The following is a 13,535-nucleotide window of genomic DNA, read 5'->3' as shown; positions in this document are numbered from 1 at the left end:
GTACCGCTGCACTATGGCCCCCAAGGCAGGGCTCCCCCACCTCTCTCCACCTCCCCAGCGCCCCGGTCCCCACATCCAGTCAGCAATCATGTACTGATCACTGGTAGTGCCCTCGGGAGCCGGGCACACTGAGAGGGGGACAGGCACCCCCACCCCAGCTCAGCCTGGTGGAAGGAGGTCAGTGTTAGGGAAATTATCATGCCCACACCATTTTACTTTAAACCAAGAAATTTGCCTCGAAGGAACGGTGCAGGGCGCTGACAGCATCTCGGGGTGACTGGGATCAGAGAGAAGTTCCCTAGGAGGTGACATTTAAGGATGCTGGAGAGTAGGGGGGTACCCAGCTCAGCCCAGGTGTGGGAGGCCAGGGGTTGAGCACCAGGCACAGGAAAGTGTCGGAGACAGCAGCCTGGACAGGAGACCAGAGTGGATGGAGATAGCGGGAAGGGAGTTGGGGGCAAGGTGTGGTGATGGCGGGGGCCCCCTGGGCACCGCCTTGGGCCAGGGGCGTTGGGCAAGGGCGTGGCTTCTGCCATAAGGCGGTCTTGTCAGTGAGAAGTGGGGCCTTGGGTGATGAGCCAGTCTCGAAGAGGGGCAGAGGTTGGAGGTGAGGGTGGGGCGTGGCGGCGAGGGCAGGGCTTCAGCAGTGGGGGCGTGGCTGGGGTGAGGGGCGGGGCCTCGGCAGGATTTCCTTCAACGGGTGAGGTGTCTGGGCCCACCACCCTTGAGACCCCCTCTAGACAGGGGCCACGGGGGCCAGTGGGATGTGAGCCATAGTCGATCGTCTAGCAAGAAGGGGCCGCTAGGCGAGAGAGAGGCCGAGAGGGCAGATTTTATCACGTGCTGCCACCCTCAGTGTTTCTGCCTCGCAGAAGTCTGCACGCTCTGTCCTCAGGGCGCCATGTTGCCATTCAACAGATGGAGAAACTGAGTGCGCGGGGCAGGAGGGACAGGCCTTGGGAACCTGTGGCTGGGCCGCCTTTCCAGAGAGGGCAGGAGGGGGAGACCCCCAGCCGCATGCTCTTCCCAAATGAGGCAGCGGCAGCTGCGCAGATCCAGCGCGTGAGGCGGGCAGGATGGAACCTCACACCGTGAAATCCTGCCTGCGCGTGGCCTTAGGAACATTAGGTCCATTAACCTCAGGCCTTTCCTCTTCCTCTGGGAAATGGGCAGGATAACTCCTGCTTGCCAGGAGGCTTCGAGGCCAAATGGCTCTCTTGGGAGAGCATTTAGCCCACAGGGTGGGCCGGGAGTCCTGTGCCCCTGCCTCCTATATGAGAGTTGGAGGTGAGATGAGACACTGCTTTGGGGTGGGAGCAGGGCAGCGTGTGAGGAGAGGCGGAGACCCACCTTTTGTTTCAGGCACCCTGGAGCGGATGGACTGGGAGGCTGGTGGTCCCGGTCCTCCTTGTTCACCTCGCATCTTGTTGTAGAGGAGAAAGTAACCAGGCAGCGGCCCCAGGGTGGGTGTGAAAGGTCTGTCCCAGTGCTGGTGCCCAAAGTGGGTAGGAGTGAGGTCTGGGGGGCTGCAGGGCAGGAGATGGGGTCTTGATCCAGACTGGCAAGTCCTTGCAGAGTTCTGAGGGGGACAATAGATTAGACTTGTGCTTCATCCAGGGATGGATGAAAGAGGCAAGGGAGGAGGCGGAGAGACCTCTGGGCATTTGGATGTATTCTAGAGTAGTGAACTGGGGCAGTGGCCATGTCCTCGCTGGCAGGGAGAGGTGAGAAGAGGCCCCTGGCCCTGAGCTCGCTCCACCCAGCTTGGGACTAGAGTGGGGTACTTTGGGAGAGTGTGGAGCAGGTTTGCAAGCCTGCCGAGCCGAGGATCTCTCTGAGACCTGCTAGGTGCCAGAACCCTCTCATGGTCAGAGGCACCACCTGGCTCCTGTGACGGTCACGCGGGGCCTGGCGTCAGCTCAGCCAGGTCTCAGGGACTGGGTGATTCCTTGGAGTGTGGCCCTTGGCACAGACAGAGTCCTGCTCCTGTGGGGATAACGCCCCTCCGAGCTTGGGGTGGGAGGCCTGTCATGGGAGCCATGGCCGCGTGCAGTCCTAACGTGGCCTTTCGGTCAAATGCAAGTGCCTCAGTGAACTGTACCACACATCCCAGAGAGTGATCGCGATGCGCTCCCCTCGGAGGTGCATTCTTTTGCACCTCCCAGGTTGGGGACAGCTCTAGCTTGGGGATAGAGGCAGTCTCTGGAGTGTGCCATTCTGAATGTGCATGTGCTCTGTGTTTGAGAGACTAGTTTGGCCAGACCTGAAAAGACCAGGAGGTCGAATTCTTCATCCGGTTTTGGAGGCGGGTGGCTGCGGTCGAAGGGTGTCACTTGCCCAGAGTGCACAGCAACCGATCAGGGAACGAGGTTTGGAACCCAGGTCCATCAGTCACAGTGCCTGCTCCCCCAGGGCGCCCTCAGCTGGGGAGGGGCAGGATGCCGGCCGGATCGGCTGGGAGGGTCTCTGGCTGCCACCAGCCCGCAGCCTGCAGATCTACCCCAACGAGAGACACAGTATCCAGCTGCCCGAGTCAGGCGAGCACTGTGAAGTCGCGCTTGCATCTACCAGGAATACCTCAGGCCGCTGGGGCCTACCAATTAGGCACAGGAAGTGGCCGCGCCGCCCGCCACTGGGGGAACAGGCCGGGAGGGCCCGAGTGGCCCCCGCAGACCCCGGCGCCTCCTCCACCGCCCCGCTGGACAGCCACCCGGCCCTGAGCCTCCGGCTTGGCTGCCCCTTCTCGTTTTGCTTGCTTGTAATGCTCCTGGGTTTTTGCCTGCTGCTTCTCGGTTGCCAGGGCCGGAGAGACAGGCCCACATCCAGAAGGCACTTCCTCAAGCCATCCCCTCCCCTGTTGTCCAGGGCTGGAGCTAGCCTCCAGCTGGCGGGAGAGGGATGCAGGACCTGGAAGCGGCGGCCACTCCCGCGCGCGGCCGCTCCGCAGCACACGGCAGCTTTAGGAACATGTTTTGCCTTTCCTTCCAGACCCGCCCGCTTCGCGATGTGTTTTTAGGGCGTTTTGATGATTATTGAAGGCCGCAGCGAAGGGTGCCTAAACCTAGAATGGGGTCCGCCGCCGGGCCGCGAGTTCACCGGCCGGCACCCCAGGGCGGGGGGCGGGGCTTCTTCTGAGCCCGCGGGGCCGTGGTGCGCCAGCCTCGAGCACTCCCCTCCCGGGCTCTGGGGTGGCTCGAAGCGCGCGTGCGGCCCCTCTCCGCCCGGCAGACTCGGGGCTCCCTTGCGGTGGACCCTTCCCCGCCTCAGGGTTACCTACTCCTTCCTCTTCCTCCCTGCCAAGCGTTCTGCCGGCGGCGGGCAAAAAAGAAAAACAAGCAAAAACAAACAAAACACCCACCAGAAACGAACCACACTCTACATATTATGGAAGAAAATATTTTTGTCGATTCTTATTCTTTTTATATGTGTAGTAAGAATTGGACTCGTAAACGATTCCAGATGGAAGCGCAGCCGCCTGCCTGAGGTTCCTTCCAAGCCTGAGGCTGGGGCCGGGAGCTGGGGCTCTCCGACTGGGCGGTCCTGAGAGGCTACAGGGCTGGGAGATGCCCCGCCCCTCGCCAGACGGGCCCCAGGGAGGACCGGGCCGGGTCCAGTGCAGCCAGGACGCCCAGCCCACAGGCTTCTTCAGCAACAAAGCATCCGCCAGGAGGGCACATCCCTTCTGGCGTTACTTCCCCCAGGATGCCTTCGCTTGTTTTGTCTCTGTGCTTGAGCAGGGCTTGACCGATTCGGTTCGGGGATCAGGAATCCGACTGAGGAGGGCGGGCAGCGCCTCTCTTCCCGTTTGTCCCGGCGGCCGAGACCTAGGGACACCGGAGGCTGCCGAGCGACAGCTCTGGTGAAGGCTTCCGGTTGGCGCGAGTGCGATCCATCCAGCTGGCCTCTCACACCTCTCCGTACTTGGGGGAGTCTCGCTTTTATTTTAATGGCTTAACAAATAAAACGGTGGTGCAGAAGGAGACAGAGAAAGAGACGCCTTCGTTCCAGAGAGGTGATCCTCCCAGTCTATTTTTAAACACCTGGGTCTATTTCCTCTCTGCCGACATTATTTTGCCAGGCACCTATCAAGGAGATAACGGTTATTCTGGGCTTTTTGTTTAAATCAGAATAAATCAGGGTCCCAGCGGACTTACTTTGTAAAGGCCCGGAAGTAAATTTTTAGGCATTGTGGGGCAGACAGCCTGGGGTACAGCTACTCACTCTGCCCTCCTAGTTCAAAAGCTAGCCACGGATGATATGTAAATGAGTGTTTGGCTGGTGCCAATAAAACTTTATTTACAAAACCAGGCAGCCAGCCAGATTTAACCCACAGTCTGTAAGTGACCAACCCCGGTATAAGCCACACTGCAACAAATAGTCTTGCACATATTTTGGGCATATGTTTGATTTTATAAGGGTAAATTCTCATTATCAAAAGGCATACTTGTTTTTAGTTTCGAAGTATTGCAGATTGCCTTCCAAAGAGAACACCTCAATGTCAGCTGCCGAAGAGTGAAGTGTCCTGTTTATTCCTCCGCCATACTAACTGCTATCAAATATTTTTATCTTTGCCAATCTTAGGGGTGAAACATGGCATCTCACTTTAATTTGAACTCACATTTCTTTTATGTATGGGAATATTTTCATGTTTTGAGCCACTTTTTGACTAGTAATCATTGACCCACTTTTCTTTGTGATCTGTTGGCCTCTGATTTGTGGACTCTGTCTACGTATGAAGAAATCAGTCGCTCATCCATATTGCAAATTGAATGATGTTGTCGTCTGATTGTTTTTACGGGTGAGGAAGCTCAGCCAATGAATTTTAAAATCCCAGTCTTGAATAAGAGTTCTTTCACTTCAAACACTCTGTGAAATAAAGTGGGAGGAGGGACTGGTCAAAGTCATGGGACAGAAACTGGTGGCAAAGGGCACTGGGCTCCAGGAACCTTGGCAGCTGGAAACCTGCATTTGTCTCAAGCAGGAGCTCTTCCTGAGACCTCTCTACTTGCCTTACTCAGTTGGTACTCAGATTGTCATGAAACAGCTCTTTGGCCTAACTTCAGTCATGCACATTCCTACCCGACAATGAGGCCCGGAAATGGAAGTGGGGTGCCAACAGGAAGGAGGATGGATGATGGCAGCTACAAGGAACAGTGTCTGTTGGCAGAAGGTCAAGGCTCGAGGTGGCAGGCAGAGAGGCATTTGTTTCTTCCAGGCTGTTACGTGGGCCATTTTTCTACACCACTGGTGGGGGATCGAGGCCGTCAGTGGGGGTCCCCAGCCCTGTGTGAGCTGCCTGTCCATATGCTTGCTGGCTTTCCTGTTGGAAAAGCTCATTTCTTCCCTAATTGGAAAGAACCACTATGCAATGGACATAAAATCCTGTTCATATTGGATGTGGGGCATCCTGGTTTGTCATTTGTCTATCAAACATGTTTATGGTATTTCAACACAAACAAAAACTATGGACACATAGGAAGTTGCAAAAATAGTACAGAGTCCATGTACCCCTCACCCATCTTACACCTTACCTAACCACAGTACATTGTCAATATCAGGAAACTGACCTGAGTGCAATGCAATTGTGCTAGACTGTACCTTATATGGATTTTATCAGCGCTCACATGTGCTTGCTGGTGAGTGTATGGTGACTGAATAATTTTGTCACCTGTATAGATTCCTGTACCACGACCACAGTCATAATACAGAACTGTTTATTCTCAAAAAGGAGTTCCTCCATGCAATCTACAGTCCACACCCATCCACTTACAGTGTCCTGAACAGAGAGAGATGTCCATTGATATCTGGGTCACCAAATGGTTTCCTTAAGGACTGCTGAATTTCATGTCATGATTAAAAATCAGGATCTTACAATGATGGGGTTTTTACTTTTAATCTCTCCAGTATGTTTTTTTTTTTTTTTTTTTGAGGCAAAAGGAAACAAAAGAGGTTTGGGTAGTCTTTCTGAAAAGAAAACACACCAACCTACCTATCTTCAGTGGGAGACTCAGACAGTTCACAACTGAAATATCTTGTTAGCAGCAGCGCTTGGCCACTAATTGAATCCTTCAGAGTGATGGACTGAAGGTCAAACACGGCAGGTGAGGTAATGGGAAAGACATCACAGGACCATGCTGTGAAAACACAGAATCAAGACTGTGATCATTACCATTGTGAGACAATTCTAATGGGTCCAGAGCAGGCAGCTGTAAGGAGAAAGACATTTCTTTTTTTTTTTTTTTTTAAGATTTTATTTATTTGTCAGAGAGAGAGAGAGGCAGGGGGGAGAGGCAGAGGCAGAGGGAGAAGCAGGCTCCCCACTGAGCAAGACCCCAGGCGGGGCTCAATCCCAGACTCCAAGATCATGACCTGAGCCGAAGGCAGATGCTTAGTCAACTAAGCCACCCAGCAGCCCGAGAAAGAAATTTTTTTTAAGATTTTTATTTATTTATTCGACAGAGATAGAGACCAGCCAGAGGGGAACACAAGCGGGAGGGTGGGAGAGGAAGAAGCAGGCTCATAGCGGAGGAGCCTGATGTGGGGGCTCGATCCCATAACGCCGGGATCACGCCCCTGAGCCAAAGGCAGATGCTTAACCGCTGTGCGCGCAGGTGCCCCCTACGAGAAAGAATTTCTTAATGCGAGCAGGTATCCCAATTTAGGACAGGCTGCCCCCATCCGGGACATCAGTTTTGGGGTTAGGGTTATCCATGGAGCCCTCCTGCTGGAGGATCCTCCTGACCTCTCTGAAATTGACCCTACTCTGTGTCTGAGGGGTTAGAGTGATTTGAGGCCCTGAAGGTTTTTCTAGAGCCCAGCTTAGGGGTTACCTATGCCATTTTCTTGTTGTAGTCTGTTCTTTCAAGTCAGGAAGGACTAGGAAAACAAGCTTAATTCTGGACACTCCAGACCTCACCATTGGTGTTTTCTTGAAAATTTAAGCAATTTGTGACCAAAAAAGGGGGGCTTGTATTAAAAATTCTTATTTGTAGAAATTTCACCTGCATTTCCTCAGTTTTCTGACAACCCCCTGAAGTAGGGATTATTTTTCTTTTTAGCTTATTTTGAAATAATTTTGAGCTGACAGAAAAGCTGCAGAAATAGTACAGAGTTCCTGGATACCCTTCAGCCAGCAGCTTCCCCTAACGTTCACATCACTGTGTAACCATGGTGCAATCTTAATGAAGCCAGGAAATTAGCATCAGTACAATCCTATTACCTAATAGGTAGAGGCCATTTTTCTGGTCCAGGGTTGTTACTGACCGAACATGTCCCTCCAAAATTGTGTGTTGACAGCAATGCCCAAGGTGATAGTTCGGGGGAGGCGAGGGAGGATTAGATCACGAGCGTGGAGCCCCCATGAATGGGATGAGTCCCATAGAGAGAGCCAGAGGGCACCCTGTCCCTTCCACCCTGCGAGGACATGGGAATACGAGCATGGGGCTACCTGTGGACCAGGAGGTGGGCCTCACCAGACACCAAATATGCCTCACCTTGATCTTGAACTTCCAGCCTCCAGAACCCTGAGAAATAAACGTGTTTGTTTATAAGCCACCCCCAGCCTGTCGTATTTTTGTTAACAGGCTGAACTCGAACAAGGGAACCCATCCAGCATCCCACTTTGTGTTTTATTGTCTTGGTCTCTCCTTCTGTGAGGGTGCCTCAGCCTTTGTCTTTCATGATGTTTTTGAAGACTACTGCCCTGTTACCTTGTGGGATGTCCCTCAGCTTGGGTTTTTGTAGGATATTTGCTTATAGATTGAAGTCATGCACTGGAGGCAGGAAGTCTAGAGTTGCCACTGAAAATGTCCTTCGGGGGGGCACCTGGGTAGCGCAGTCGTTGAGCATCTGCCTTCGCTCAGGGGCGTGATCCTGGCGTTCGGGATCGAGTCCCACATCGGGCTCCGCTGGGAGCCTGCTTCTTCCTCTCCCACTCCCCTGCTGTGTTCCCTCTCCCACTGGCTGTCTCTCTGTCACATAAATAAATAAAATCTTAAAAAAATGTCCTTCTCGGTTGAAAAGTCTCACTGGTGACATTAACTTTGATCACTGGGCTAAAGATGGTGTTTTCATTCTAAAATTCCTATTTTCCCCTTTATAACTAGTAAGTATCTTGGGGAAAATACTTTTAGACTATAGAAATATCCTGTTTCTCATCATACATCCCCGCTAATTTTTAGATGTTAACCTTAAAGATAACTGCCAGTTATTTTACCAGTAAAAATAGGTTTATTCAGGAATAGCAGAGAACTGCAACCTAGGACAAGCAAGCTACCAAAACCAAGAGCAAAATCCAGAACAAGGGGGAGAACTACTCTTTTATAGAAGAAAGAGGAGGTTGGAAGGGGCTCTTACAAACCAAAGTCCACTTACCTCAGCGGTGTGGTGGCTTCTCATTGCTGGGCTTTGACTATCTCATTGGCTGGGCCGTGGCTGCGTCTCATTGGGTGGGCAAGGACTGTCTCATTGGCTGTTCTGTGACCACTCTCTACTGGCTCTGCTGTGATTATCTCTCATTGGCTAGGCTGTGGCTGTATCTTATAAGGGGGCTGTAGCCTTGGTCTCATTAGCAGTGTGACTATCTCTCGCGGCTGTGCTGTGGCTGTCTCTCATTCGCGGGGTTGTGGTTGTCTCTCATTGGCTGTGCTGTGGCTGTCTCTTATTGGCTGGGCTGTGGCTGTCTCTTTGGCTGGGCTGTTGTTGCCAGGGTAGGGAAAATTTCCTTCCTCCTGCTGGGGCAGAGAAGTAGTGGTTAACATACTATGGACTTGCAAGGTGCTGGAGCTTGGGTTTGGGTCCGCAATTCACCAGAAGTAATTGGGTGCTGAGCTCTTCCTACCGGCCTCTCCACTCCATTCTAAATGAGGGTTCCCTTTATTAATTTTCAGATCCATCCAGGGATCTTGGCTGCAACAATTGAGGTATTTGCCCAATGGTCATTGTCCATTTCCCCTCATGACGGAATTTACTACATTTACTAACTGGAAGAGCTGTAGGGTCAATCACGGGTTAGGAATTGCGGAACTGACGGACTCCAGGACCCCTCCAGGGGACTCACCCTGGAAGTTCAAGCCCCGCTTAACATGGCAGCCCGGCCGGGGAGGAGGCGGGGCGCGCCAGAGTCACGTGGCCGCGCCGCCGGACGCGTGGCCTCAAGCGGGAGCACCCGTGTCCTCGCCGCGTCCCGTCGCCACCCCAGCCCTGCGGACCCGATCCCAAGATGGCGGCGCCCGGCGGGAGTAACGGCGGCGGAGGCGCGGATTTTGGCTGCGTTGCTGCTGGCGGCCGCTGCGTTGAGGCGGCAAGGCGGTGTCCGGCCCACGACGGTGGCTTTGACGGTGCGACCTGGCGGCGTCGTGCACTCCTTTTCCCACTGGAACGTTGGCCCGGGGTACATGTGTGTATATCATCGCCGCCGCCGAAAGAAGAGAGTTGCCAAAAGCACCTTATTGTGTATTGAAGTGTTGTATTGTGTGTGTTTATTTATTATTGTTATTTGTGTGTTGTTGATGATGATGATGATGACTTTATTGATGATATTGTTGTTGTTGTTGACGGCTGTTTGTATTGTTTGTTGTTGTTGATGACAATTTGTGTATTGTGTGATGTGCTGTGTGTTATTATTATTTGTGATGTTGTTGTTGCTGTTGCCTTGTTGCGGTATTTGACGTTTTTACATTTGTTGTGATATTGACGATATTTATTGTGTTTGTTGCGTTTATTGTTTGTTGCATTGTTGACCTTTTATTTGTTGTTCTGATGACATTGACCATTTTTTGTTTGACAAAAGTACATTTTGTTCCCTTGTTGTTATTATTGTGTTGTTTGACTATTTATTGATATTGTTGTTGTTGTTATTGTTGTTGTTGTGTGTTGTGTATTGTGTGTGTGTTATTTGTTATTTGTTATTGTGTGTGTATTTAGTGTATTTATTGGTATTTTTATTGTTGTGTGTTGTTGTGACATTGTGTTGATATATTTATTGTTGAAACTGATGATGATGTTTGACTTGTGCCGTGTTGTTTGTGTTGTTGTTGTATTGTTTTATTGTGTTATTGTGGTGTTGTTGTTATTGTTGATGTGAACTTTATTGTTTGTTATTATTGTTGTTGTTGGTATTTATTGTGTGTATTGTTTATTGTTGTTGTTGTTGTGTGTTGTTGTTGACTATTGTTATTTGTTGTTGACATTGTTTGTGTTATTTGTTTATTGTGTGTATTGTTGTTGTTGTTGTTGTTGATGACATTGTTGTTGTTGTTGTTCTGGAAGAATGTTGTTGTTGATGAGGAAGTATACTCCACCCGCCCACCCTGTGGGCTCCTGGGGAAGCGCCACCCACCTGGAGCTGGTAAGGTTTTCCGGCTCGGATCAGCTGGGAGACGAGGAAGTTTGTGTGGAAAAAGTGCACATTCTCATCCAGGAAGCCGTGCAGGATGAGCAGGCGATTGGGCCTGGAAGACAAGGCTGGGTGAGGGTCTGAGGTGGGACCCTCTGCTCCCGCCCAGCCCCAGCGGCAGCCAGGACTGAGCAGCAGCTCAGCAGCCTGCGGCGGCGGAACCGAAAGCCTGAAAGCCGGGGTTGCCACAAGCAGGTCTGGAGCCTCCCTCACTTCCTTGCAGGCAAGGAGGGGAGCAGCGTGTGGGCGCGCTGTGCGTGGTACGCCCTGAGCTCCAGGGAAGCTTCTAGAGCAGTGCTGTGCCGTGGCCCTGTGGGATGATGGAATGTTCTAGACCTGCCCCACCCAATGAAGTCATCAGCATCACCACCACATGTGGCTACTGAGCACTTAAAATGTGGGAAGAGTGGCTTAGGAATTGTAGTTTTTAAGAATTAAGTGTTTTTTTTCAAGAGAGAGTGCACACGCCGGGGAGGGGAAGAGGGGAAGGGAGAGAGTCTTGAGTAGGCTCTATGCCCAGTGCGGAGCCCCACGCGGGGCTCAATCCCATGACCCTGAGAATCATGACCTGACCTGAAATCAAGAGTCGGACACTTCACTGACTGAACCACCCAGGCACCCCTAAAAGTTTGTTTTTTAAAAATAATTTGTTGAGGTGAAATTCACATAACCTTAAAAAAAAAAAAAAACACCTCATTTTAAACTGAATGATTCAGGGGCTTCTGGTGGATTCACAATGTTGTGGACCGCCATGTCTATGCAGTTCCAGCAGAGCTCCCTGCCATTAGCAGTCTCCCCCAGCCCCTGATAACCACCACACAGTCTGTGTCTGTCTCAATGGGGTTATTCTGTCAGCAGCTCAACATGAACTGAAATTGAGGGGCCACATATGGCTCCTGGCTCCCGTACTGGACGGCCCAGGCCCAGAGCACTGGGTTTCGAGCGTGGCTGTCCCCAGGCATCCCCAAGGAGCCCCCGCCACACTCCAGACCACGGAGAGCAGCCTCACCAGGAGAGGGGCCCAGGCGGGGCCAGCCTGCATTGAGAGTCCAGCAAGAAAGGCGTGGACCCAGGGGGTATGTCTAAGCTGGTCCCACAGCCCCGGATGTCACAACCATGCGGACCTGAGACCCGACCACTGCATGTCAAATCCCACAAAACAGAGGCTGATGAGGTTCAAGACCAACTGATGGCCCCACAGCTGGACACGTGCTTGGGGAGGGAGGGAGGCCTGCGTGTGCAAAGCAGCGTGACTCTAGAGCCTTCCTTCCATCATTCTGAGGGCAGGGCCAAGGCCTCCTCCCTCCAAGAGCACCCTGGGTGCCGGCCTGCTTCCGTGAGGAGCAGTGAAAAGGGAAGGCCTCAAGGGGGTGCAAGGTGGCCGCAGAGAGGGAGTCGCACATTCGGGAGGTGCTGTGGACGCCCAGCTTCGCAGACAGGCCAGGGAGGGGTGGCAGGAGAGAAATGGGGGCCTCGATGACCCAGAAGGCTGGGGTGGGTGGGGGCCTTACTCATTGGGGAGCTTCTCCACGTGCAGAGCTACAGAACCCGCCTCGTAGCCAAGCTGGTTGTTCTCCGGGACATCCATGTAGCGCTCAGTGTACCCTGTGTCGTAGGCCATCCAGACCGTGACCGGGGCGCCCGCGATGGCCACCTGAGGGCCACAGTGGACAGAGCGGGGGTCAGGGAGACATACAGAGACAGACAGAGAGAGAGAGGGAGAGGGAGAAGCAGAAGGAGAGGAGGAGAGGAGAGAAGGGGAGAGAGGAGAGGAGGGGAGAGGAGAGGAGGGGAGAGGAGAGGAAAGAAGAGGAGAGAGAGACACACGGGTCAGGTCTCAGGAGCCCTCACTTGCCTGCCGGCTGTCCCGGGGCCTCCCCCGAAGGACGTGAGGAGCGGGCATGCACACGGGGGCTGGCAGGGGAGGGGCCCTCAGACCGTGTGTCCCCCGTGGATCGTGCGTTGTTGAGGGAGGGCGGGTGAGCTGAACGAGTGCGTTCAGGCCAGGATCGGCCCCTCCCTGGTCCCATTGCCTTCCTGCCTCCTCCTCCTCATCGCCGCCCCGCGGTGCCCTGACAGTGCCGCCGGCCTGGGGGCCCCTCCCCCGACGCTCTTCACACCATGCCCCACCTCTGCCCATCCGAGGCCGGGGTCCCGGGCTCAGCCTCCCACAGAGAGCTGCTGGCGGGGTTTTGTGCAGCCGGATGCCATCCTGGGGTCAGCAGTGGCGGGCAATGAGGAGGGGGGCTCGGCCCCATGGGGCTGCTGCGGGGAGAAACAGCCACGTGGCAAGGCCCCTGCCGAGATGCCTCTCCGGGGGGGCGGGCTCTGAGGGGCACAGGCGGGTGCCCGCAAACAGGGGCGGGGACGGGGTGGGACCCACCTTGAACACTTGGGGCTTATGGATCAGCCCCATAAGCGAGAGGAAGCCTCCGTAAGACCACCCGTGGATGGCAACTCGGCTCAGGTCGATGAAGCCGTACTTCTCGGCCACAAACTGCAAGCCCTCCACCTGGTCCTCGATCTCCACCTGGCCCTGAGGAATGAGGCCGGGCACCTCTCAGAGGCCTCCTTCCGTGTGTGCACCCCGCTGTCCCACCTCCGTCCCTCGTGGACCAGAAGCAGCTCTCTGGAAGCTACCCCTCTCTCCAGACCCTGTTCCAACCTGCTCTTGGGGGTGGTGGTCAGACAGGCCCGGCACCAAACCCGCCCTGCCACCTCCTGGCTGACTCGGAGAAAGCCATATCCCCTCTTCTGGACCTGTTTCCCCATCCCTAAAATAGGACATCAGCATGAACAGGACCACTTTAGAGTGGGTGTGAGGGGGAAACGAGGTAGTCAGTGTCCTGCACTCAGAGGCCTGGCCCATGCTAAGGCTTGATGAACAGCGGGTGTCATCACCGTCATCATCCTCATCACCACCACCACCATCCTCACCACTATCACCGCCCTCCACCACCGTCTCCATGCTCACCACCGCCACCACCATTGCCCTCCACCACCACCACCATCGTCGTCTCCATGCTTACTGCCACCACCATCGCCCTCCTCCATCACCACCATCACCACCATCTCCATGCTCACCACCGCCACCACCATCGCCCTCCACCACCACCACCGTCTCCATGCTCACTGCCAC

At 53.8% G+C, this 13,535-nt stretch overlaps 1 protein-coding gene across 2 annotated transcripts in view; it reads right to left on the bottom strand.

The window, feature by feature from the left end:
* DPP9 (dipeptidyl peptidase 9) overlaps positions 1-13,535 on the bottom strand; it is a 50,628-nt gene that overhangs the window by 2,961 nt on the left and 34,132 nt on the right. For both annotated transcript variants that reach the window (XM_040629542.1, XM_040629543.1), the window contains one exon: positions 10,340-10,451. In XM_040629542.1, coding sequence (XP_040485476.1) covers positions 10,340-10,451 — 112 coding nt within the window. The remainder of the gene's footprint in view (positions 1-10,339; positions 10,452-13,535) is intronic.

Source organism: Ursus maritimus, unplaced genomic scaffold (genome assembly GCF_017311325.1).
Source record: "Ursus maritimus isolate PB19 unplaced genomic scaffold, ASM1731132v1 scaffold_14, whole genome shotgun sequence".
Lineage (NCBI taxonomy): Eukaryota > Metazoa > Chordata > Mammalia > Carnivora > Ursidae > Ursus > Ursus maritimus.
The sequence above is the reverse complement of the archived record's forward strand: the minus strand, read 5'-3'. Positions and strand labels throughout refer to the sequence as shown.